The sequence below is a fragment of the Erinaceus europaeus genome, chromosome 19, assembly GCF_950295315.1.
Source record: "Erinaceus europaeus chromosome 19, mEriEur2.1, whole genome shotgun sequence".
In the NCBI taxonomy this organism is placed as follows: Eukaryota; Metazoa; Chordata; class Mammalia; order Eulipotyphla; family Erinaceidae; genus Erinaceus; species Erinaceus europaeus.
In genome coordinates this window covers 24,988,544-25,013,497 of record NC_080180.1, presented here as the reverse complement: position 1 = coordinate 25,013,497, position 24,954 = coordinate 24,988,544, and the positions used below count along the sequence as shown (strand labels likewise).

The 24,954-nt window shown below is 40.6% G+C and overlaps 1 protein-coding gene across 4 annotated transcripts; it reads right to left on the bottom strand.

The window, feature by feature from the left end:
- Window positions 1–5,360: 5,360 nt before the first annotated feature.
- On the bottom strand, window positions 5,361–24,043 carry RHEX (regulator of hemoglobinization and erythroid cell expansion). 4 transcript variants are annotated; one of them, XM_060178740.1, is made up of 8 exons: window positions 23,677–24,039; window positions 21,228–21,318; window positions 12,347–12,504; window positions 9,896–10,147; window positions 9,571–9,671; window positions 8,335–8,475; window positions 6,706–6,758; window positions 5,367–6,185 (listed from the first exon to the last, which is right to left on the bottom strand). In XM_060178740.1, exons 4-8 carry the CDS (start codon window positions 9,904–9,906, stop codon window positions 5,985–5,987), a joined length of 507 nt encoding a protein of 168 aa, XP_060034723.1. In that variant the 5' UTR covers window positions 9,907–10,147; window positions 12,347–12,504; window positions 21,228–21,318; window positions 23,677–24,039; the 3' UTR covers window positions 5,367–5,984. The 4 variants fall into 4 exon arrangements, with proteins under 4 accessions (XP_060034725.1, XP_060034723.1, XP_060034724.1 ...); XM_060178742.1 differs by lacking the exon at window positions 8,335–8,475 and having other exon boundaries at window positions 5,361–6,185; window positions 23,677–24,043; XM_060178741.1 differs by lacking the exon at window positions 12,347–12,504.
- Between the last annotated feature and the right edge of the window lie 911 nt (window positions 24,044–24,954).

The following is a 24,954-nucleotide window of genomic DNA, read 5'->3' as shown; positions in this document are numbered from 1 at the left end:
TCGATTTCTCTCTGTCCTATCCAACAACAACAGCTATAACAACAATAACAATAAAACAACAACAACAAGTGCAACAACAAGGGCAACAAAAATGGGAAAAATGGCCACCAGGAACAGAGGATTCGTGGTGCAGGCACCAAGCCCCCAAAATAACCCTGGAGGCAAAAAAAATTTTTTCCCCTTAATTTCTGCAACAATGCAGAGAGTTACTGTCTTTGTCTAGACCAAGTTATCAATGCCAGTTCACCATGTTAGGAAGCCCTGTCCGTTTGAAGTCACAATTTGGGACTATGCATATTTAGGAAGCTGGCTCCAAGCCTGTGGAAATTTTACAAATAAAAGGCTATTTTTCTTCTTGCAACATGGTTAATAATACTCTTAAGCATCAATTCATACTATTTACAGACCCCAACACCCATTTCAGACTTGAAGTAAATCTTTATTTTTACTTAGGACAGCTGAGGAGTCATCTGTACCATCCATCAAAACTTTCTGGGTCACCTGGTAGAGGTAGAATTTCAACTTAATTGTTTCTTCTCCTTCTCCTTCTCCTCCTCCTCCCCCACTTTCTTCTTCTTCTTCTTCTTCTTCTTCTTCTTCTTCTTCTTCTTCTTCTTCTTCTTCTTCTTCTTCTTCTTCTTCTTCTTCTTCTTCTTCTCTTTCTTCTCCTCCTCCTCCTTCTCCTCCTCCTCTTTCTTTTTCAACTCTGTTATTCAATAGTACTCAATAATGTTCACCTTACATAAGTAACTGAAACAAGTGCTAGTGCTAAGTTTATCTATTATACAGTGGTGTATCATATTGAGCTTTGTCATAGACCTTATATGATCAGTACTTTTCAGGTCTCCTTCCTCTTTTCCATCAACTCCGGCTCTAGAGAATCACTGTAGCCTCTGAGCCCAAGTACAGTCATTGTCCTTGCATTCAGTTCCTATTAGTGCTGGAGCATTTTGAGAGTCTGCATAGTGTAGAGCCTGCTCCTTTTTCTTTTTTCTGTCTTTTGTCAATTGATATTCTGCTTTTCTTTCTAAAAGGAGGTTAGGAATCAACCCTGCCTGGGATGTTTTATCCACAGATGCATACCTGATTCTGACATTCTCCTACCCAGCCCATCTAAACTGATGGGTTGCATCACGGGGGAGAGAGAAGAGACTGGAGCAGAGCGGGAACACAAATCTTTATTCACACCCAGAGATGGGTGAGAGCAGAGTGGTTCAGGCCACGTGGAATTAGCAAAATAGCCGCCTCCCACTATGCCTAACAGCTCTTCTTTAGGTCACCGAAGAGAGGAAAAAAGCAAGAGAGAGAAAGGCAGAAGCAGGAGGGCTTTTATGGGAGAAATTCTGGAAGTGGCAAGTCAGGACGGGATTGGCTAGAAAAAGGGGGTGGAGAAAACAAGCCACTCTAGAAAGCTAGGGTTTCAGCTCTGGAAGGAATGGGCAATACCCTGAGGGTATCTGCACAATAAACCCAACATAAACACTGACAAGCTCTGCTTTCTTTGCTCTGCATCACTCCATGCATCATACCAGCATCCCACATTACTTGGTACTTGTTCTTCAGCTCCTGCCTGTCCCTACAACTAGGTTCTACAAGTGTTGACCTCAACTTCCCAGACTTGGAATCTTTTTAGGTGTCCTCTCAACCTTGTGACATCAAAGCCAATTCTGCAGAAAGAAGATACTGCCCATGCCAATACCACTGTCTCCTTCCTACTGCTGGAACTATCTTAGCACTATTGCTGACCAGTCTCCCTTGGGTGCACTGGAACTTGCCTTGAATCCTCCCCCCTTTAGAAGATATCAATAACAAGTAGAACTTCAATTAATGTAGAAACATTGTTTTTGGTGCTTTTTATCCTCCACTGTCCCTCTCAAATAGAATTTCTGTTTTCCTCATTATGAGAAATTTTTAGGTGATGCTTCAGTCTACTTGACTGCCATAACAAAATCCACAGACAGGTGGTTTATGAACAGCAGAAACTTATTTCTTACAGTCCTAGAGGCTGTAAGTCCAAGATTAAGGTGCCAGTATGGTTAGTGAGGGCCTTCTTCTGGCTTTCACATTTTTCATTGTATCCTCACAGGAGTTAGGAAATTGTGTCTAGGACTTGATAGTTAAACACCATTCATGAGAATTCCATTCTAATTACCTCTTAAGTATCCTTCTGCTAGTACTTTTGGGGGATAGGACTTCAATACATGAATTTAGAGGACACAAACATTTACACTGTGGCAGGAGAGGCACAACAATGGTAATGAGAATACAAAGGATGCTCCAATAGCAAAACTGCTTAGTACACAGTGCTTATATTAAAAGGCAAAGGGATGAAGTGGGTGTGCATACTGGTGACACTGTGCAGCCACAGACATGCAAACAAGAGTTATGTCTTCAGACCACATTGAGGAAGAGGAACTAAAGATGAAACTACCCACTGCTTTCAGCACAGATGCAAGAAAACTCCTGTAAAGTCAGCAGATAGATTATGGTTGTTAGTCATCTCAGACCTGAGAACTGCTCTGGTGTTTGAAATGATGAGGACTATTCCTAGGGTTTCCACTTTTTTTTGTTTGAGATAATTTGCTTAGGTAAAGTGAAGAAATGAGTTCTTTCATTTAACCTCAATTAGCTGTTGGAAAACATATTATTCATCTATATTATGTTTACTGAGTGCTATGTATTTTTATTTAAAATTATTTATTTATTATTGGATAAAGACAGATAAATTGAGGGGGAAGATAGGGAAAGAGACAGACACCTGTAGAAAGAAACACCACTCATTAAGCTTTCTGCAAGTGGGGAATAGGGGCTTGAACCTGGATCCTTGAGCACTGTAATGTGTGTGCTTAACCAGGCGCACCACCGCCTGTCCCTTCATGCTATTTATTTTTAAATGCTTTACTTCTCTGAGGGTTTCTAGGATAAACCTATCCACAATGACATTTTTTATATTTTATTAGTGATTTAATATTGTTTTTACAAGATTTCAGGATAATAAGGGTATAATTCCACACAGTTTCCACCACCAGAGTTCTGTGACCCATCCCCTCAGTTCAAAATTTCTCTATTCTTTATCCTCTTGGAGTATGGACCAAAATTATTTTGAGGTATAGGAGGTGGCAGTTCTGACTTCTGTAATTGCTTCTGTCATATGCTGGACATGTGCTTTGGCAGGCTGATCCATACCCCTAGCCTGTTTCTGTTTACCTAATGGGGTGGGACTCTGGAGAGTTGAGGTTCCAGAAAGCATTGGTGAGGTTGTCTGTCTAGGGAAGCACAATGACAAATTGAATTTTTTCTTCCAATAAGAGAGTCAAAACACTTATTTTTGCCAACTGCTTGATCACACTTATTACAATTTTAAGAGTTATACTAGGTAAGAAAGGAAACAGCAGATTTTTAGATGTTCTGACTTTGTTCTTCATTTAATATATCTGTGTCTAGGACCTAACAATCAAACACCATACATACAATCTACTGATTTGAAACAAGCTATCATTAATCAAATTAATAAAGTGTCATTTATTTTATCCCTATCTGATCAAAATAAAGTAAAAAGACCAGGAATGAATACTGAATTTTATTGGATTGAATTGGGGAAACATTTTCTTGGAATAACAGATTATAGCTATAGGCTGGTATTTACTAGGACTCTATTTGTCACCTTTCATTCATAAGAAAAAGGAAGCTTGAAGGTTGACTCGGTGGATTTTCTTTTTCTTTTCTTTTCTTGTTAATTAATTTATTTATAAAATAGAAACACTGACAAGACTATAGGATAAGAGGGGTACAATTGCCACCACGAGAACTCTGTATCTCATTCCCTCCCCTGAAAGATTTCCTATTCTTTATCCCTCTGGAAGTATGCCAGGGCCATTATGGGGTCCAGAAGGTGGAAGGTCTGGCTACTGTAATTGCTTCCCTGCTGAACATGGGCATTGAAAGGCCCATCAATACTCCCAGCCTGTCTCTCTCACTAGTGGAACACGGTTCTGAGGAAGTGGAGCTCCAGGACACATTGGTGGGGGTCATCTGTCCAGGCAAGTCCGGTTGGCATCATGGTAGCATCTGAAACCTGGTGGCTGGAAAAGAGTTAACATATAAAGCCATACAAATTGTTGATTAATCATAAACCTAAAGGCTGGAATATTTCAGATGAAGATTTGGGGTCTCCATTTTGGAAATAGCTAGTAGGAATATTTTAGTTATATTCCAAAGGGCCCATGACTATTAGTTTTTGCCTGAGCCTGACATCTGATATGCAGGTGGACCCAAGTTATTGTCAGGAGAAATGTTATGGCTGGAAAAAGGCTAGAAAGCTGGATCAGGGAAGAGAGTAGCTCCCAAATATGGGAAAAGTGTATAAATATTGTTGACTGTAAACACTCATCGATTTGATCTGGGGTCCGTATTCAGCATAGGTCCATATTCAGCATATGCTGAATCTGCATCCCTTTAGGTCTGAACTTGTATTCTGTGGTCATCAGTAGGAACATTCCAGTTACACCAATTTCAGGACCCATCTTCTTCATGTACGGTAGATAGAGTATGTTATCCAACCCCCTTCAGAAGACGGAACATGCTCTACCATTGTTGATCCACATTGAAGGCAAGGTCCTATGGGGGCCCACAAAGGGGTCCATTATGTTGTTCCTGATGGAGATAACCAGTGATAATGGAAAGAGGGATCTATTCTAGATCTAGGCTTATCATGTCTATCTGGGAATCTCAGGACTCCCAGACTAGGGCCCTAGCTGATGGGGTGGCCTGATAGTGACTAAAGAGTCATCATTAAAGTATGCCAGTCTCTTGCCCTTATTCAGCTTTTACAGTCCTTGCTTTGATAAGGTTAGCTTTGGAGTGAGTGAGGTAAGTGTAATAAGAAGTAGGTGAGGAGGGTATCTAAATCTAAGTAGACACTATTTCATTTAATACACTTTAAGGTGTATTTTTAGGTCTTTCTATTTGCTTGCTTCATTTATTGACTCACTGCAAACTATTGTGCACTCTTGCTTTAAGGTATAAATTTTGCCCTAATTTTTGGATACATGTGTACATCTGCCCTATCTCATGGGACCTGGTCTATATCTAGGTTTTGAGGCTTTGTTAGCAAGTGGACCACTCAGTGTAGAATTAAGGAGTCCTATGAGAAAGGAAAGTTCTCACCCTAGTAATGATGCTGAAGGGTTGACATTCATGGTGGAGTTTCTAAATGAACTATTTAAAGTTCTGGGGGCAGAGCAGAATAATTCAGCAAGACCCAGCATGGAAGAAGGAATAACATACAGATCTAGTGAAAGGAAGAGAGGAGTTACAGGCTGACATTTTAATTAGAATTTTTTTTATTAACAATTTTTAAAATTTATTTATAAAATAAAAATAGAAAATATGGACAAAATCACAGAACTTTTAAGGAAGTTGTTTATTTACTTACAGTAATTAAAGAGCTCAAAGAGTACCTTGGTTATAAAATTTCCAAATACAACTTTACTACAACTGATTAAAATCATTTTAAAAGCTTATGGGCTGGCTGGGTGGTGGCACATCTGGTCAAGTGCACATATTACCATGCACAGGACCAGGGTTCAAGCCCCCACTCTCCACCTGCAGGTGGGATACTTCACACAAGTAGTGAAGCAGGCCTGCAGTTGTATATCTTTATCTCTTCTCTATCTCTCCTCCCTCTCTCAATTTCTCTCTGTGCTATCCAATAAAATAGGAAGAAAAAAAAAAGGAAAGACTAATCTCTGTCACTGCATATGTCAGTGGTGATCTGATTATCATACTTTCTATAAAATAAATAAAACTTTAAAAAATGTTTCTATGGGGGAATAAAACTTCACACCATTCTCTACTGATATGTCCCAGTGGCTTCATATTTAACTTAGAAGTTCTTTCTCATATACTATTTGAATCTTTCTTACTAATCAATAAACCAGTCCCCCATGTTGTTGAAAAAGAAAAACAAAATTCTTCTACAAGATTCACATGGCTACTTGAGTGTATTCTACTGGTTTAGAAACCGAAGGATTCACAGAAGTCCAGAAATTGGACTTGTGGATTTTTGGACTGGCATTGACATAATCTGTGTTTTCCATTATGTTCTCATAGTCCAGTGAAGATTCATTTTCCAATTCTCCAAGGTCAGAAAAGACAACTTCTGTGTAAGTCACATGCTTGATGGCCTTAGGGAAAAGAGAGAGAGAAATGTAGATCAAGGCTCCTGTCCCACGTAGTAAAGGTAGGATTCCAGTCACACTTAAAGAGGTTCACCCAAGGTTGGGTGGGAAAGACTCTGAGTCCTAAGTAGCTGTGCATGAGAGCAGGGCAAGAAAAACTGCAGAGAAGATTGCCGATAATTCTGTTCTTATCTGTAGGGAATGAATGAATTTAAGGAAAGATGCAGAGACTGCAAGTGAGCTCAAGAATTTAGAGGAGATGGGTCACTGAATGGGATCTGGAGAGCAGGTGGTTTCCATCAGCTTTTAAATTTTTTGTCTTGTTCAGGCCCCTTGAGTTTGAAGGACCCATGCTGATGGCGGCTGTGAACCTGACCACCTTCACCTAAGGAGGCTATGATGAATCAAGAGCCTCCTTCCTTGTCCCCATCTCTGTAGTTGGGGTGGCCCAGGTGCTCAGGGTTTCATAGCAGAGCCCCCTCTCCCTAACTGCATGTGGAAGGTGGGATCACAGGAGTGTTGTTACCTGGCAGGTAGGAGGAGAGCTATCAGAGCTGCCTGAGGAGGTGTCACTGTCATCTAGGAAGAAACAGAAAGTTCTTTTAAGAAAAAGTAGTTAGGAGAGGATGGTGATACTGGAAGGGAGAATGAAACAAAAGCAGACATCAGATCAGTGATACAAAGATAAATGGGGGAGAGAGAAAAAACCCCACCCCAAAGAGAGAGAGGTAGAGAGAAGGAATAAATTAAAGAAATAATGGTGTAAGATTGAGTCTCCCAAAATAGCCAGGAATGTGTAAGAGTCCCAGCACTGCTGGTTCATCCAGCTCTATTAAAAACGTGTACAAGGTTCAGAGAGATAGCTCAGCCCATTAGAGTACAGAACAAGCATGTTTGAAGCCCCAGCATTACTGTGTGCTTGATTTTAATGGTATCTTGGTTTCTCTCTTATAATAACTAAACAATAAATAAATAAGTCTTAAACATAAAAGAACCAATAGGACTGACTCTGCTCTCTGGGGATGAGGGAGAAGGGACTAGGGTCCTGCTGAGATTGAGTGGTCAGGGGAACCAGCTCTGGGCCTAGGTCACTGTCTACCCTGTCACTAACTCTAATCCAGTCAGTTTTTTTTTTTTTTTTGCTTCCAGCATTATTGCTGGGGCTCAGTGCTGGCACTACAAATCCACTGCTCCTGGCAGCTTTTTTTTTTTTTCATTTTATTGGATAGGACAGAGAGAAATTGAGAGAGGACAGGGAGATGGAGATAGAGAGGGAGAAAGAAAAATAGACACCTGTAAACCTGTTTCACTACTTGTGAAGCATCTTCCCTGCAGGTGGGGAGGTGGAGACTCGAACCAGGAGCCTTGAGTGGGTCCTTGCACTTTAACCTGGTGCACCACCACCCAGTCCCCACCCAGTCACTTCTATGCCCTTCTTTTGCTCCTTGTAAAACAGGAAGATGAACAATGATGTCTGAGGCTGCTGGCAGCTGGAGTCTGGGGCAGTATGTTCTGTCTGGGAATGGAAAGCTCTGGGACCAGAGTATAAGGGGGAGGTTGTATCTTCAGTCAAAACACTGAATCCATGTAATTGGCAGCTTCTGGTTCTCACTCATACCCAAGCCTTCTCTCAGAGCCATGGAAGCCTGACAACAGAGTTCCTTAACTAAAAAACATAAATTTCAAAGTATAGAATAAATGCACATCAACCAACAGATAAAGAAGTGGAAGAAGTGCCATCATTGGTGGGAGAGAGAAAGTCTTCAGGGGTGTGACAGTGCCCACTGTGTGAATGATGACTGCTGGGTCTAGTGCTGTGGGTCCACTTGCCAGAGGTGGATCTGGCTTCCAATCCCTCCTCAAAACTCATATTTACTAGAATATCCTGGTACTGCAACTGGAGGCAGATAGAGACAGGCTAAGTCTTGGCCATAGAATCACAGAGACAGGAGCAGAAAATCCTCGGGTGTCCCTGCAGTCATCCATATGTGATCAAGCCTGGAAAAGAACTTGGACCCACCCAACCCACCAGAATAGGTCTTGGAGGAAAGCATAAACTCCCTTCTGAAAAACATGGACCAGGAGGGTGGGTAAGTTGGGGACAATTTAGGTTTAATAAGCTGTGCTGTGACATCTCCCCCACCCCATCACTCACGCCTGTCATGAGGCTCAGACTCAGGGATGCCTCTCTCAGCCTCCTTCCTCTCCTGGGCTGCAGGTGGGCGGTGGTGAGCAAGGCTGGACCTGGACTGGGGCTGAGGCTGGAACTTTTTCAGCATCCGCTCTGTCTCGTTGGCTAAAGGGGACAGGACAGTGGTTGAAAGTGAAAGCTTGCTGATTCTGGTACATCCTGTCTCTCATAGGAATCACTTCAAATCCCAGCCCTGCTTTTCTCAAATCCTTAGAGAATCACTCACTCACCTTATTCAGAGTAAATGCCAAAGCCCCAGCTTCAAAAGTCTTCCTTGGCCCCACCGTCCTTCTCCTTACTATCCCTTCCCCTCCCCACCTGGCTTTTCTGTTCTTGCTATTTATGTACCAGACACCTTCCTGCCCTGGGACCCTTGCTCATTCCTCCCTGCCAGCAGGTTTATACTCAAATTTAGCATCTTGGGGATACTGACCACCATCAGTTCAAATCTCCTTGACTGGCTTCATTCTTTTGTATTACTAGTATTACCATAATCTTACACATACATTTGTCTACCTTATTAGTTGACTTTACCTCCTCTATGAAATGTAAGTTACCCCAGAGTAGAGATATTTTTTGCTTCCTGTTGTACTGAATAAGTGAATGAATGAATGAATGAATGAGTAACTAGAGAAATATCGATTTTCTTTATGGTAAAGACCTTCATAACACCATCCTACCCAATTCCCTACCTTAGCATAAAGTAGTCTTCTTTTATTTTCCCTAGGTGTATTGCTTTCCCAGGACACAGCATCTCTACTTTCCCTTGTAAATCAGTCTACCAGTTAGTGAAAATCTCTTAGCCTAACCAGAGTCCCTTCTATTGCAGCCCAAGCCCTCTTTACGTTCAGTCCTTGGTGCTGATTGAAGAAGTGAACTGAGCCCAAATGCTGCAGAAGCTTCTCCCTAGGCCAAAGTTCTGGTTGGGGGAAGACTCTGATCTTCATTCCCCTCCAGGAGTTTACTCAGTTAGAGACTGGTGGGGTTAAGGAGGATCTGGCCAGTGGATCTTCAAATAATGATTTTCAGGAGCTATAAGTGTGTGTGTGTGTGTGTGTGTGTGTGTGTGCGTGTGCGTGTGCATGTGCGTGTGCGTGTGCGAGTGTGTGTGTGCATGGGGAGAGGGGGTTTGTTTCTTGCTGCAGGTTTTGGTAAGTCCCTGAGAGTGACTAAGGGGACCAAGGACATGAAGCCAGTTACCCATGTAGCGGCTGAGCAGGTAGTTGATGGCAGCAAGGAGGAAGGCCTGCAGGCAGAGAGACACAGCTGCAATCACCAAGCCATGCCAGAGCTTCATACCTCTGTGGGGAAGGAGATGGGCAGAACTCAGAGGAGCAGAGAAGCTCACTCAGGTGCACCCCATCTCTGCTCCCAGCCAGAAGCAGCCATCTGTTGTTACTGTGTGTATGGGACTCTGCTTCTTGGACAGTGGGGTGGGGGTGGGGGAATCCCTGAAAGCCAGCCAGTCCCACCAGTGAATCTGAGTGGAAGCCCCTTCTAGCTCTTGCTGGGCCCACTCACTCACTCTGACAGCATGATGAGCTTCTGCAGGACAGCCGCTGAAGTGAGTGGGGCTCAGGTTCTCAGGAGCAGCAGGGAAAGAGGCCTGAAAGGAACCAGGCTGGGTGCTCCTCGGCTAGAAACACCAACTGTAGGGCCCTTCTAGAATCTATAGGAGGCAAGACAGCTGGTCAGGACCCCTGGACTTTGAGTATGGATTCTCTGCAGACAAGCTCTGATACCTGGCTTTTCTCTCCCTGGATGCCAGCCCTGGGATCTATGAAACAGGAAGAATAGCACTGGGATCTGACTGCTAGGAGGCACTGATTCAGTGCCGATCTCAGAGCTGAGTTCCCAGCATACCTCCCATTCAACATGATCTTACCACCTGGACCTCATTGCCCTCCTTTTATAATGAATATTGTCCAGAGATCCAGGGGACACATATGATGCCACACATTTGGCATGTGACCAGGCATAGTTGTGAGCTCAAAATGCAAGCCAGCATGCTCCACTAAGTCTCTGCTCCTGGGAATCCTGGACCAAGCTCCAGGGCCAAGCACCAAGGCTCCAGCCTGACCAAGACACTGGGCAGAGCCTTACACACCTTGTATGGCACTTTTGGACTACTCATCCTTTATGGATGCTGTTATTCCCTTAAGAATATGTTTATTTTAAAAACCATGCTATGTCATTGGACTTCCATACCTGAAGTTCGCCATTTGAATTTTGATGTTGCATCTACCAGAGTGGTGCTCTGCCTGTGTGCACTTTTTCCCCACCCCCTTTCCCTTAAATAAACAAAGTCATGCTATACATAGAAAGATCCTGGGGTTGGTCCAGGGTCCATATAGAAGTACCATGGGTAGCAGTGGGGGAGATCCATGGATGGTGAAACTATACTGTGATGTCACTAAGTCTGTCTCTCCTCCACCTCCCACCCCCACTCTAAAATTTAAAAAGAATGGAACAAAAACAACCAACGGAGGCTCCTCATGTCAGTTGTATCCCACATGCACAAGGTTTAATGCTGTGGGTTCATTAATCATTTAACACTAATTTATCAGTTCTGTCATTATGTTGATGAATATGGGGTTTACTATAAGAAAAAGGCAGGAAAGTGTCAAGAAGCTAGACCAATGTGTGTGGGAGATTTTCAAGGCTTTATTTTTATTTATTATTTTGAAGCCTGTCTTTTAAAGAAGCTTTAATATTGACTACTTCATATTAAAGGTCTCATTTGCCCTCATTACAGAAACTTTCCCCTCTTTTTCATTAAAGAGAAAAATCAGTTTATTCCCACCAGGTCTGACTTCTGGTACCATGCTCAAAGCTTTAATTTTTGAGATTTTTCTTCCCCTTTACCTACTGAAACTCAAACAACTGTTGATAGTAGATATCTGTGGCAGAATTAAAATATAAACAAGAAAAGGTTTTTGAAAAGGCACCCCAAGTTTTATTCCAGAAATTTCTCTTTTTCCTCTCTATATTGGATATATACACAAACATTTATAAACATAGGGTCATACTGAACAGCAGATTTTCCTTTTTACTTAAACATGTCATAGACATGTTTCCAGATTAGAAAATCATCTATTTAAAAAGCTCTAATCTGGAGTCTCATGAACCAAATTCATTTCCTCAACAATTTTTTTCTTTCTATTATACTTTATAAGGCAGAGAAATTGATAGGGGAGGAGAGGCAGAAAAGGGAGAGAGAAAGAGAGACAACTTTGTTTGTTGATGTGCTTTCAAGATTTGGATTTAGGAGCAGGGTGGTGGTGCACACATGTTACATGTTACAGTGCGCAAGGACCCAGGTTTGAGCCCCAGTCCCCACCTACAGGGAGAAAGCTTTGCAAGTAGTGAAGCAGTATTGCAGGTGTCCCTCTGTCTCTCACCCTCTCTATCTCTCCCTTCCATCTTGATTTCTGGCTGTCTCTATCCAATAAACAAAAATAATGATACTACTTAAAAATATTTGGATTTGAATATTCTAAGAAAGGACACCTATTCTTTAATCCCAGAATGATTGCTGGAAGCTTTTGAATATTTTGAAGTTATGACTATTCTACTTTACCAGCCTTTCTTTAGCAATTATACCCTCTTTTTATCTGAACTGTTCTTGCATATTTTCTAGAAGACCACTGGCATAGCAGGTTCATGTAATAATCAAAGCAACCAAAAATGATAACGCTCACTTCTAAATGCCTCCTAAGATAGATACTTTTGCCTTCAATTGAAAGTCATTGTGTTAAACAACCATTAACTTAAAATAACCGCCATATTTTGGATTTTTATAGAAATTACATTACCCACACTCCCACTATTTTAATATATTAAGAGCCTTTTACTAGTTAAAAGGCACCAATTCTCATTATGAAAATGAAAACAGAACTAAACAGGGGTCCCAGTTCTGTCCCTTTATAGATGTGAATTATGGTATTTCTAAGTGTAAAAAGGGAAATGATATTACCTGTTCCACAAAGCTCATGTGCAGGCTCATGAATTATGCTATTTATAAAGATCTTTATATAAACCAGGCTTGTGGGAAGTGTTCAGAGCATGTCACCAAAGTGGTGACTAAAGCAGAGATATTAGCTTTTTAAAATGTGGGCATTCTCTTTAAGTACACTGTGGAGAGAATAAAATATGAAAATTATGACAGGTAATTATTTAAGTGACTAATGGTCTCTAACCACAAAGAGCAGCTTGCCCCTTGAAGTCTAACTGCAGAGGCTGATCAGACAGAAGCATCTGTTCATGGGTGTGCACTCATGTGGACACACACACACACACACACGCGTGTGCTCGAGTGCCACAGGGAAATGAGCAATCTAAGGCAATTATGTTGTGAAAAATACCTTTATCATGTGAGAATTTGCTAACCCTTGCTGTAGCAGGTTAGGGACTATCTTCTTGTCTTTATGTTGCTCTAGTCTGACATCCAGAGCCATGCTGATGTAGTATGCTGTCAGGTGCCTCAATGCCGTGCTTCGGCAGAGTGCTGAGAGATCTCTTCTGCTCACCACAGACCTGGGGTACATCTTGTTACTGCATGGTCTTCTTCTTCTACTAACAGTAGAGCTCTCTCACAACCCTCCTAAGAAGGCATCACATCTGAGCTGAATGATAAAGATGAATATTTTCTCCATGTGTGTGTGTGTGTGTGTGTTGGTGGCAACTTTAATGAAAAAAATGTTTATATAGAAGCTTTAAATGAGTTCAGTTACATATTCAGTTCAGCTAGTCTCAATAGAACATTACATATTACAACACATTATATCAAAACTTTACCCTTGCAGTAAGTTCTGATTACAAACATTTCAAAGGGGTGGGGACAGGATAAAGCTATAGTGCACACCCCAAGGAGAGAGAAAATGGGAAGTAAAATAGTATTCTAAGTTTAGTTCTCAAGTCAATAGTTGTATATGATTTTTAAGTTACCTTTTTTGTAAAAACCATATGACAGCCTCAGATGTGTAGATTTAATTTAGTAGTCTTTAATTCTCCAAATTTCCTAGGAAAAATTCTACAAAAAGAAGTCAAAGTCTAGAACATGCAACAACACTTAATTGTCATTACATACCAGTAGCCTACTATTTTTTTAAATTTCTTTATTGGGGAATCAATGTTTTACATTCAACAGTAAACGCAATAGTTTGGACATGCATAACATTTCCCAGTTTTCCATATAATAATACAAACCCCACTAGGTCCTCTGTCATCCTTCTTGGATCTGTATTCTCCCCACCCACCCACCCCAGAGTCTTTTACTTTGGTGCAATACACCAATTCCAGTTCAGGTTCTACTTGTGTTTTCTTTTCTGATCTTGTTTTTCAACTTCTGCCTGAGAGTGAGATCATCCCATACTTATCCTTCTGTTTCTGACTTATTTGACTTAACATGAATTTTTCAAGGTCCATCCAAGATCGGCTGAAAATGGTGAAGTCACCATTTTTTATAGCTAAATAGTATATATATACCACAACTTGCTCAGCCACTCATCTGTTGTTTGACACCTGGGTTGCTTCCAGGTTTTGGCTATTACAAATTGTGCTGCCAAGAACATATGTGTACACAGATCTTTTTGGATGGGTGTTTTGGGTTCCTTAGGATATATCCCCAGGAGAGGAATTGTAGGGTCATAAGGTAGGTCCATTTCTAGCCTTCTGAGACTTCTCCAGACTGTTCTCCACAGAGGTTGGACCAATTGACATTCCCACCTGCAGTGCAGGAGGGTTCCTTTGACTCCACAACCTCTCCAGCATTTGCTGCTGTTACCTTTTCTGATGTGTGACATTCTCACAGGAGTGAAGTGGTATCTCATTGTTGTCTTTATTTGCATTTCCCTGACAATCAGAGACTTGGAGCATTTTTCCATGTGTTTCTCGGCCTTTTGGTTCTCTTCTCTGGTGAATATTCTGTCCATGTCCTCCCCCCATTTTTGGATGGGTTATTTGTTGTCTTGTTGTTGAGATTTGCAAGTTCTTTATATATTCTGGTTATTAGCCTCTTATCTGATGTATGGCATGTAAAGATCTTTTCCCATTCTGTGAGAGGTCTCTTGGTTTGGGTAGTAATTTCTTGCCAGTAGCCTACTATTTAAAAGAACATGTAGAGAGGATGAATATTTTCTTGCCTGAAGAGTCTGTCTTTACAGTTTCATTCTAAAAAGACCCTCTTAAAGTAGAGTACAATGGAAGATGACTTATATAAAGATCATGTGGGCTGAAAGAGTCACAATCAGGGATTTTAACAGTGGTGCACCCAATAGAGTGTGAGCACCTAGTTTCATGTTCTCAGCAACCTACCTGCAGGGGGTAGGTTCCTTCCTTAGGGGGGAACAATATCACAAATGTCTCTCTTACTCTCTCCTCTCTCACTGTTTCTCTCTGTCTCCATAAAGAAAGAGAAAGGAAAGAAAAAAGAAAAAAGTGGTCACTACAAGTGTTGGAATTGTTTGGCAGGCACTGAACCTCAGCAGTAATCCTGCTGGCAATAAATAAATAAAATCTCAATCTGTTGAGTTGACATCATCAATTTTTTCAACACTAACCAACTTTAGGGGTTGACGAGATAGCACCTGTTTTGCTATACATACAATCCAGGTATAAGGTTTTTATATACCATGTGGGAGTGCTACAGCACTGAAGGAAACTTTAATGTTGTGGTGTCTTTCTGGTTCTCTCTCTCTCTCTCTCTCTGTCTGAAAAAGTTGTCCCTGGGCCATGAAGTTCCAACAGTGATGGAAAAAAATATTTAAGTAACTTTAAAAAGTTTTTGAAAGTTTAAAAAAGGTTTTTATAATCATTATTTGTCTTCTGTAGATGAATAATTTGAGGGCTCTAACACAGCTGTTAGGTACAGGACAAGAGCCTGCCTTCCTGCCCAGTAATTTCACTAGCTAACTATGTGTCTTTGGATGAGCACAAGGCCTTTCCAGTCTCCTGGGAATCATAGGGCTCAGGAAAGTAATTGTCAGTATCTTTTCTAGTTATAAGTATTCTGTTCTTAAAGACTGGTGCGAAGGAAGCAAAGCTGAGTGGAAAAGGATGGTTTTAAGAGAAAAAAAAGTTTCCATTTTATATCATTCAACCTACTCTATACTACTAAAATTTCCGCTTTTAACTTAATCTGTAGTTTTGAATAATCAAGTGAAGGAAGGTACCCAAATAATTTAAATTAATATACCAATAACAGAGGAGATTGAAAAATCTGAGGCTACAGAGAATTCTAAATAAAATATCAACAAAAGTAAGTTAGAAAAATTGTTTCCAAAAGCACAGAAAACTTAAGCAAACCCAAGTCAAACTCATCTGGAAAGTCTAAGCAATTAAGAAGTTTAGTGTGAGGCACCTGGGACTTTGTGCAGAGATAGTATAGTAGGCATTCAGGCCTAAGGCTCCAGAGACCTCAGAGACCCTGGGCTTAATCCTTGGCACCATATGCCAGAACTGAGTAATACTCTAATTGTTCTTTCTCTATCTCATGTAAATAAAGAAATAAATAGGAATGTTCCAAGCTGCCCCAATTTCAGAATCCATCTTCCTCAGGTGGAAGATAGAGTATGCTGTCCAGCCTCCCTTCAGAGGATGGAACATTCTCTACCGTTGTTGATCCAAGTTGAGGGCAAGCTCCTATGGGGGCCCACAAAGGGGTCTATTGTGTTTTCCTGATAGAGATGACTGGTAATATTGGGGAGAGGGGTTTATTCGAGGTCTAGGCCCATCATGTTTGTTTGGGAATCTCAGGACTCCCTGACTAGGGCACCACTTGATGGGGTGGCCTGGTAGTGACTAAAGAGTCATCATTAAAGTATGCCAGTTTCTTGCCCCTATTCAGCTTTTGCAGTCCTTACTTTGATAAGGTTAGCTTTGGAGTCAGTGAGGGAAGTGTAATAGAAAGTAGGTGAGGAAGGTATCTAAGTCTAAGTAGACACTATTTCATTATGAACTTTAAGGTGTCTTTGTAGGTCTTTCTACTTGTTTGCTACATATAGTGATTCACAGCAGATTATTGTGCATTTTTGCTTTCAGGTATATATTTTTCCCTAAAGCATTAATAAATAAATACATAAACCACTTTAAAAATAAAATATGGGGGCTGGGTGGTAGCACACCTGGTTGAGCGCACATGTTATAGTGCACAAGGACACACGTTCGAGCCCTCAGTCCCCACGTGCAGGGGGAATGCTTTGCAAGTGCTGAAGCAGTGTTGCAGGTGTCTCTCTGTCGCTCCCCCTTCCTTCTTGATTTCTGTCTGTCTCTATCCAGTAAATAAGATAAAGACAATAAAAAATTTAAAAATTTTTTTAAAAATCTTAAAATTCTAATTCCTAGATGTTCTTCCAATCCATAAGAATAAGGATATTGAATATTGTACATTTTTTAAAAATATATTTATTTATTCCCTTTTGTTGCCCTTGTTTTACTGTTGTATTTATTCTTGTTGTTGTCATTGTTGGATAGGACAGAGAGAAATGGAGAGCGGAGGGGAAGACAGAGAGGGGGAGAGAAAGATAGGCACCTGCAGACCTGCTTCACCGCCTGTGAATTGACCCCCCCGTAAGTGGGGAGCCGGGGGCTCGAACCGGGATCCTTAAACCAGTTCTTGTGCTTTGTGCCACATGCATTTAACCTGCTGCCCAACTTCTGAATATTGTACATTTCTATACAACAGATACCTTTACATACATTAGTTCACCTGATTATCACAACCACTCCAGGTTATAGGTACTATTATTTCCATTTTGGATGGAGCAAATTAAGAGAGACTAGAGTTAAATAACTTGCTCAAAGAGACAAGAAGAGTTAATGAGGCTCTGTGCCCAAGTAGGCTGATGTTGGCACCTAAGCTATTAGCTGGCACGTGAAAGAAATGAAAGTCTAGTTTGAGTGAGAAGTCAAATCATCCTCATTTGTGAAATACGTGCTGTTATGCCTAAACCTCCCAGAAGACTCATTTGAAAAAAAAAAATACACAGGAAGTTAATGAGATTGCTTAGGAAAGTCCTGAAGGCATAATAAATATTCAAAACCAATAGTGAGTCCTTCTGTTACACCAGGAATAGCTAATCAGAAAACAGAAGGAAGAGTGTGTGGGGGAGGGTAGGGGCAGGGGGAGGGGTGTAGAGGACATAAGCTTTAGCAGCCATCACAATACATAGATCTAAGAATTATCTTAATTGAAAGAGAGCCATGCTGAAAAGATCAATGGAAATTTTCTGGGAAATTTGTTGATATAGTGTAACTCCAATCACAGTGACAGTGAGAATTTTTAGTAACTCAGAATTATTCTAAGATTTATCCAGGAAAAAGTAACAATAATAAAAAGGAGCTGAAACTTAATTTGAATAGGAATTGTGACTGTCCCAGTCTCTGTGATAAATATGCATGGAAGTGATTCAACAAGCAGTTTGAGGGAACGTGAGGGTTATTTTAAAAATGCTGTAGACAGGATAAAGAGTTAGATGCCTATAAAGAAAAAAGAAAATACCTTGGATCTAAGGGACTGGGTGGATGGTGGCTCAGCTGGTAGTGTGGGGGCTTCATGAGCAGTGGAGCAGGTGCCTCCCATTCTCTCTGTCCCTTTCTCTCTATCTCTTTCTGTGTCAACCTCTATCAAAAAGAAACAAAACAAGAAAACACTGAGAACTATGTAGTGGTGTAGGGCACCAAACCTCAGCAGTAATACTGGTGGCAATAAGTAAATAAAAAAGGATATTCACATATTCAATAATATTTATTAAATCCCTAAATGACAGAAAGCCTATATGCAATGAAAATGTACTGCTCAAAATATTAAAAGTCTCATATGTCAGCAGCCAGGTAGTAGGTAGTGCAGCAGGTTAAGCGCACATAGTGTGAAGCGCAAGAGCCGATGTAAGGATCTGGGTTTGAGCCTCCTCGCTCTCCACCTGCAGAAGGATCACTTCACAAGCAGTGAAGCAGGTCTGGAGGTGTCTCTCTTTTTCTCCCCCTCTGTCTTCCCTTCCTTTCTCAATTTCTCTCTGTCCTATCCAACAACAACAATAGACATAACAACAATAACAACAACAAGGTCAACAAAAATGGGAAAAATGGCCTCTAGGAGCAGTGGATTTGTAGTGCAGGCACTGAGCCGCAGCAGTAACCCTGGAGGGGAAAAAAAAGTCTCATATGTCATTTTAAAAACTCCATACATTAAAATAAAATAAACAAAATGTAAAGGAAAACAGATGAAATGCTAGAATAAGTAGACAGCACAATTTGTGAAGATTTTGCATGTTTTTTACAGAAAAAAATTATTAATATCCTAGGATCCTTAGATAGTAAATGGCAAAAGATATTGGACAGACAGTTCACAAATAATATGGCATAAACACATTTATTGCAAGGTAGCTCAACCTGCTGTTAATTACAAAAGTAAAAAATGCAAAACGAAATTAAATAAATTAGTATTAAAATGGAAGAGTATCCATACAGTTAAAACTGTATTTTTGTCATGTGCACTACTCAGGTTCCAGTCTGATCTCCAATGTCCTGGAAGATGCTTCAGCGCTGTGATATTATCCCACACACACACATCTGTACCCCTACCACCTGCTCTCTATCTGAAGAAAGTGAATTTGGAGTAGTGAAGCCAGGTGATGACAAAAAAAAATTTTTTCCAGAAGAATTAATCTGGGAATGGAGTTTAACCTATGAAAATAAGTATAGTAGTTGGGACTGAGCAGTGGTGTACCTGGTTGAGCACACATGCTATAATGTCCAAGGATCCCAGTTCAAGCCTCTGGTTCCCACCTGCAGGGTGGAGCTTCATGAGTGGTAAAGCAGGGCTGTAGGTCTCCCTGCCACCCCTCAGCCCTGCCCCGTCAATTTCTCTGTCTCTCTCTCTATGTAAAATAAAGAAAAAGTATAGTATAGTTATGGGTATCTGGATACAATACAATTGCAACTCAGTAAAGTAAATGTAAAAGGAATAAAAATGTGTAGAGAGAACTCTGGTAGCTGTGGAGGTGATTTAGTGGACTTTCATGAGAGAAGCTCTACATTTGATTCCTACCCATTACCACATACTCCAGAGAGGAACTTTCATTTCTTTCTTTTTCATAAAGTAAGTAAATCTCAAAAAGTTCTCTGATATATATATATATATTCATAACAGATATAACATATATAAATATAGCCTCTGGCTAATTAAATATTTTGCCCATCACATTAACTTAGTAATAATTTTGTCCCCCCAACCCTGCCACCCACAATTAATCTGGTTCAGCTCATCAAATACAGACTAATTCATTGGCAATACTTTTGTATGTCAATATATTCATAAATATAAATGTTTGGACATTGAATTGGTGATGCTATTTGAACACACTTTGTTCAAAAGGAGGAAAATACATCTAAGTATCCACAAAATTAGGTGTTAGAATTGGGAAGTTTGAATTCTTTATACATTCTATCTTTATCAAGGTTTTCTAAAATAACATGTTATCCTTTTTATTATCTGGAAAATATATTTTGAGTACTGCAACAAGCCCAGAAACTCTGAATGGCTCAAATTAGCATAATGCCAAATTTATCTACATAAATCGTATCTCATGACCTAAGAGGACATTAAGATAACTGGTTAAATTTCCATCTATTTAGTACACATAGAGTGCACAATTCTGTGTGAAATGCTGAAAGTAGGAATGTTATCTCAACCTTAATATGCTGTACTTTGGAAAACCATGATATTAATGTGTGAAAAACCAAAAGATAGACAAGATGTCACAACAAAGTATGATAAATTGTTAAGAGTGTGATTCATATTGCAAGGGGAAAAAAAGATCCTATAAAATCCAGGGAAGAGTCACTGAGAAGGAATGATTTGAAGAACAACAAACGGCTGACTGGAGTAGCAATATGGCAAAATGTGACTTGCCCTGGCTGCAGGGCATGGCTTTAAAGGGACTGATTGTCTTCACTAAAGTTTGCCCAAATCTGATCACATATAAATCGGATAACTCAGGAGAAAGCTGAGCATACTACAAAGCAACCTCATTGGTAAATGTAGGAAAATGGTGAGGAATAGGACCTAGTGACAGAATCTTACATTTATTTCTGGCCTTCCCAGTTTTGAATTATTTACTCTCATCAGAGTTCAGTGTCTTCTCTGTAAAATAGGGGTGACACCTGTTTCTTCCTTTAAAAAATTATTTATTTTATGGGAGAAAGAGATCAGAGCACCATCACCCCAGCATATGTGGTGATGCTGGAGATCAAACCCAGGACCTCACACAGGCATGTCCCACATTCTGCTCATTGAACCACTTCCCTGGCTGCCTCACTGTCCCGCCCTTTAAGCTCACATGTCATTTGTTTTCTATAGCATCATGAAGACCTTTTGCATAGATTATTTTATTTAATCCCCAAAGTAACAAATTATGAGGTTGATACAATTGTTATCCCCATTTTATAGAGGAAACCAATCTCTAGTCCCTTGTGAAGAAAGAACTCAAACCATGGTTGTTTGGATTTAGAACCCTGGGAATAAGGACCACACATGGTACTTAAACATATTGTAGTATATGAAGTTACACAACAGGGGGTGAGCCAGACCAGAGGATTCAATTGAAAATTAGCTTCATAATGCAAACACACCTATTTTCATGGACTTCAAGGAAACTGGACTCACTCGTGATTTTCAGATGGAAAATCTAACTGACCCACTATACAAAGCCACATGGTCCTAGAACGTGCCTGGTTCTAAATGTTTCCTGATTCTAATGGTCACCGTGCCTGGGCACTGAGGAACAGAGAAGGTAAAAATATGCAATCATGAAAAAGTAGGAGGGGGAACTGCCCAGTACAGAGGGTTAAGGTGTCACCTTTGTCCTGGGTTTTGGCAAAGTCATCTCCAGATTCCCTTCATCTCTGATCAGCATGGTAGGGGTCTCACCCCAGGTGGTTCAGACACATCTGGGGTGTGAAATGAGAGCCTCAATCAGCATTCCAGCTCAGCAACTTTTTAGCTACCTTAGGCACATCACTTTCTTTTTTAAGCCCCAGTTTTCCCCATTTATAAACTGAGGGGATTATATTAAATAGATCTAGTTTTGACATTTTGCTCTTCTAGAATCCCATGAGCAAAATGGAGTGAGACTCAAATGAACCAGAAATAACAACTTTGAGTTTCACCTCTAGAAGCTGTATCTCTGGTCACACTTAAAAGTGCAGACACTGCTATTTTTTTAGGATGAAAACAAGTCATCTGCATTTTCTAATCAATAATTTCATGGAGAATTTTTTGATTGTTTTCAAAAAAAATACTAGATATGAAGGCAATGCAATAACATGGGGAAGTATTTTTTGCAAGAATTTACTTGAGATGGAAGCAGTTTGAGTGCAATTTGATTCTCAACCTAAATCAACAATACAACAAAATTATAAGCAAATCTTCATTTTTCTAGTTCTCACAAAGTATAACATCCCATAACACTGTAGAGATATAATAAAGCTTTGATTGTTTAAATCCACTCCCAGCCACGCCACAGCCAAGTCCTTTAATTTTAAATCACAAAAAATTAGAATGACCAAACTGGTTCATTGCCAGGGAGAAAGTGTGATGGTTGTGTGCCAGACTTTTGTGCCTGAGGCCAGTGGTTCTGGATTCAGTCCTACTCACTATCATACATCAGATCTGAGCAGTGCTCTTATCTCTCTGTGTGTCTGTCTGTCTCACTCATTAAAAACAAAATTAGGGCTAGCAGCAAGATAGCACTCCTGGGAGGGTGCCTGTTTTGTCAGGCGTACAGTCTAGGATCCAGCCCTGACGCCATTATACTGGAGGAGGAAACCTTGCTGCTGCCTGTGATAATATTCCCTCTCTTCCTCTGTCTGTCTCCCTCTACTTGAAAAAAGTCATCCTGGAGCATGAAGCTCTAGAAATAACAAAAGAAATAACACTTTTAAAAAATAAATATTTTTTCTGAAAAATTGTTCTTTGATTCATAAATTGACCAACTAAATTTCAGAAAAACTAAGTACCTTCTATATATTATGCTTGTGAGTGCTTTGGGGGCTGGAACTATGTCTTGTTTGTTGTTTTATATGCTGCAGTTACTGACACAAAACTGGCAGTGTATAGGGAAAAGCATTTTGCAACATTTTGTGTTTATTAAATTAAATCAACTTGCACATAATAAATGCTGTTTAACCTTGGGAGAGTCGCTTACTCTCCCCAGTCTGTTTCTTTCTGTATTAATTAAAAGGCAGATGTGTCCCTTATAGAATTTGTGGAGGGCTAGTGACTCTGTGGGAACTTCCAGCATTTTCCTGCCTTACTGTCAGTCTTAGGTCAAGGTCAGCCTCAGGCTGACACCACTTGTTCTGTCTACTAGGTGGTCTGGGAGGGCCTTATGCTTGGTTTAGTGTTCAGTTGCTGCCCTCTTCTTTTTCCACCAGGGTTATCTCTGGAGCTCAGTGCAGCACTATGAATCCACCTCTCCCAAAGGCCTGTTTTTTTCCTTCTGATTTTTTATTTGATAGGACAGAGAGAAATTGAGAGGGGGTGGAAATAGAGGGGGAGAGTGAGAGGAAGAGATAGATACCTGCAGATCTGCTTGAAGTGGACCATGGTGACCACTCATAAAGCCTTCCTCCTTCCATTTGGGGAGTGGGGGTTTGAATCCTGGCCCTTGTGCAGATGTGCCACCACCCAGTCTCTGTTGTTGCCATCTTAAACTCTTAATTATTTTTAGCAAGTACCCCCAGATTTTTACCTGCATTAGGCCCTGCCAATAACATAGACAATCTTATTCAAGACATTATCTTGAGAAGAGTTGCCACAGTTTGCATAAGTTTCAAACACAGAACAAGAAGCAGACTTGGCCAACAACCAAGTTTTCCTTGAATTCCCAGTTGACTTGAAAAGATTAATTAATAATTACTATTGATGGAGCACCACACTATACTTCAAATATATGTGTCACATAGTAAGAGTCTAAACTTTGTATCTATTTCATAGATGAGAAAATTGAAGCTTATAAAAAATGTAGCTGAGTTTTTTGGGGCCAGTTCAGTCCAGATCCAAAGTCTAGGCAGCTTCCATCTAGAGGCCTGATGGCCATTGCTGCCACTGCAAGAGACCTGATGTCTAGGAGCAAGAACAATGACCATAAAGTGTCAAGTACCCACTGTAAACTCACTCCAAGTCAAGCATAATGAACTCCACACCCTGGGCTATAAGCCCACAATGTGAGAAATGCACATATCTTTTTACAAGCAAACCTGCACTCACAGATGAATTTAAAATCCAACCTACCCAGTGGTACTTACCCCTGGACCACAAGCAAGGTCAGATTTCAGCCTGTTTCAGCAGAGTCCTTATGGAAACATCTCTCCCACTGCCCTCTACCCCCCAACCAGACCAGGAAGCTTCTCTGTCACTGGAGGTCTGTCACAAATATTTCATCATTTCCATAAGGGCGGGGATATGCCTCTTAGGGGAGATAATAATCTAGCTCAGTTGAGTAGAGCAGAGTGAAGTGACAGATAACACTTCTATCTCTGTCACCCACCCTCTCTGCTCCTTTGTCTATGGGATCTCCAGTGCATATTCTCTTCCTCTCAGCACACACACGCCTAGTGCTATGCAGCCCAAGAGATTGGAAAAGGCACTGGAAGAGTAGGCAGGAGACCTGGGCTCAAGTTCCAGCTCTGCCACTAATTTGCTGCATCAGTTCAGACAAGTCACTCTGCCACCAGGGCTCTCCTGCTCTTCCTCTAAAAAATGGAGAAGTGAGTCTTTAGATATTTGTAAAGATCCCTTTCAGCTTGGCTCCTTTCTGAATCGATGCACTGTGCTTCTGTACTTTAAGAGACTACATGTGGGACTTATGATGCAGGTGAGAGTACTTTTTCAAGGGCATCTTCTTTTTCACCAAAAATTGACAAGGTCAACCTAAAATGGGTGTTACAGCTTGTGTAAAAGTTTGAGAAAGAGAAAGAAGGTTGATTGCATGCTGGGGGGGGGGGTGCATGGAGGGGTGGTGGTGGAAGTGTCTGGCTAAAACCTCAAGATCTAAACTTTGGAATGATGAAGGTGAGAGGAGGATAATAAGACACTGATATAAAAATGAACAGATATTTTCTGTTTTATAATTTTATTAGTGATTTAATGATAGTTAACAAGATTATAACTTTATAGGGGTATAGTTCCATACCACCCCCACTACCAATGCTCTCTGCTGGCACTCCCTTTTCCAGTAATAAACATCACAGTTCTTACTAAGTCTTAGAGACAATTTGGCTACTTGTCCTACTTTTTAAATTGATGTTTCAATTCTCTATATTCCATATATGAGCAAAACCCAACAATAGCTGTCTTTAACCTCCTTACTTATTTAAAAGGGTACTTCTCTTGTCTTTTACTTAAAAAGAACAGAATTTTAAAGACCTCTGTGATATTCCCTGTCCCCCTGCTCAGGACATTACCATGCCTGAGGATCCAGGTTCAAGACCAGTCCAGTGGAGAAGTGCTACAGTTCGATCTCTCCCTCTATATCTCTATCTCTCACCCATATCAAAATGAAAAGAGAAAAATAAAAACAAAAA

What these genes read in the sequence shown, in the direction of transcription:
- RHEX (XM_060178740.1), bottom strand. An exon ending in CCTGCTCAGCCGCTACATGG is followed by an intron (nt 8,476 to 9,570) that starts GTAACTGGCTTC and finishes TGTCCCCTTTAG; the next exon opens with CCAACGAGACAGAGCGGATG. An exon ending in GTCTGAGCCTCATGACAGGC is followed by an intron (nt 6,759 to 8,334) that starts GTGAGTGATGGG and finishes GTTTCTTCCTAG; the next exon opens with ATGACAGTGACACCTCCTCA.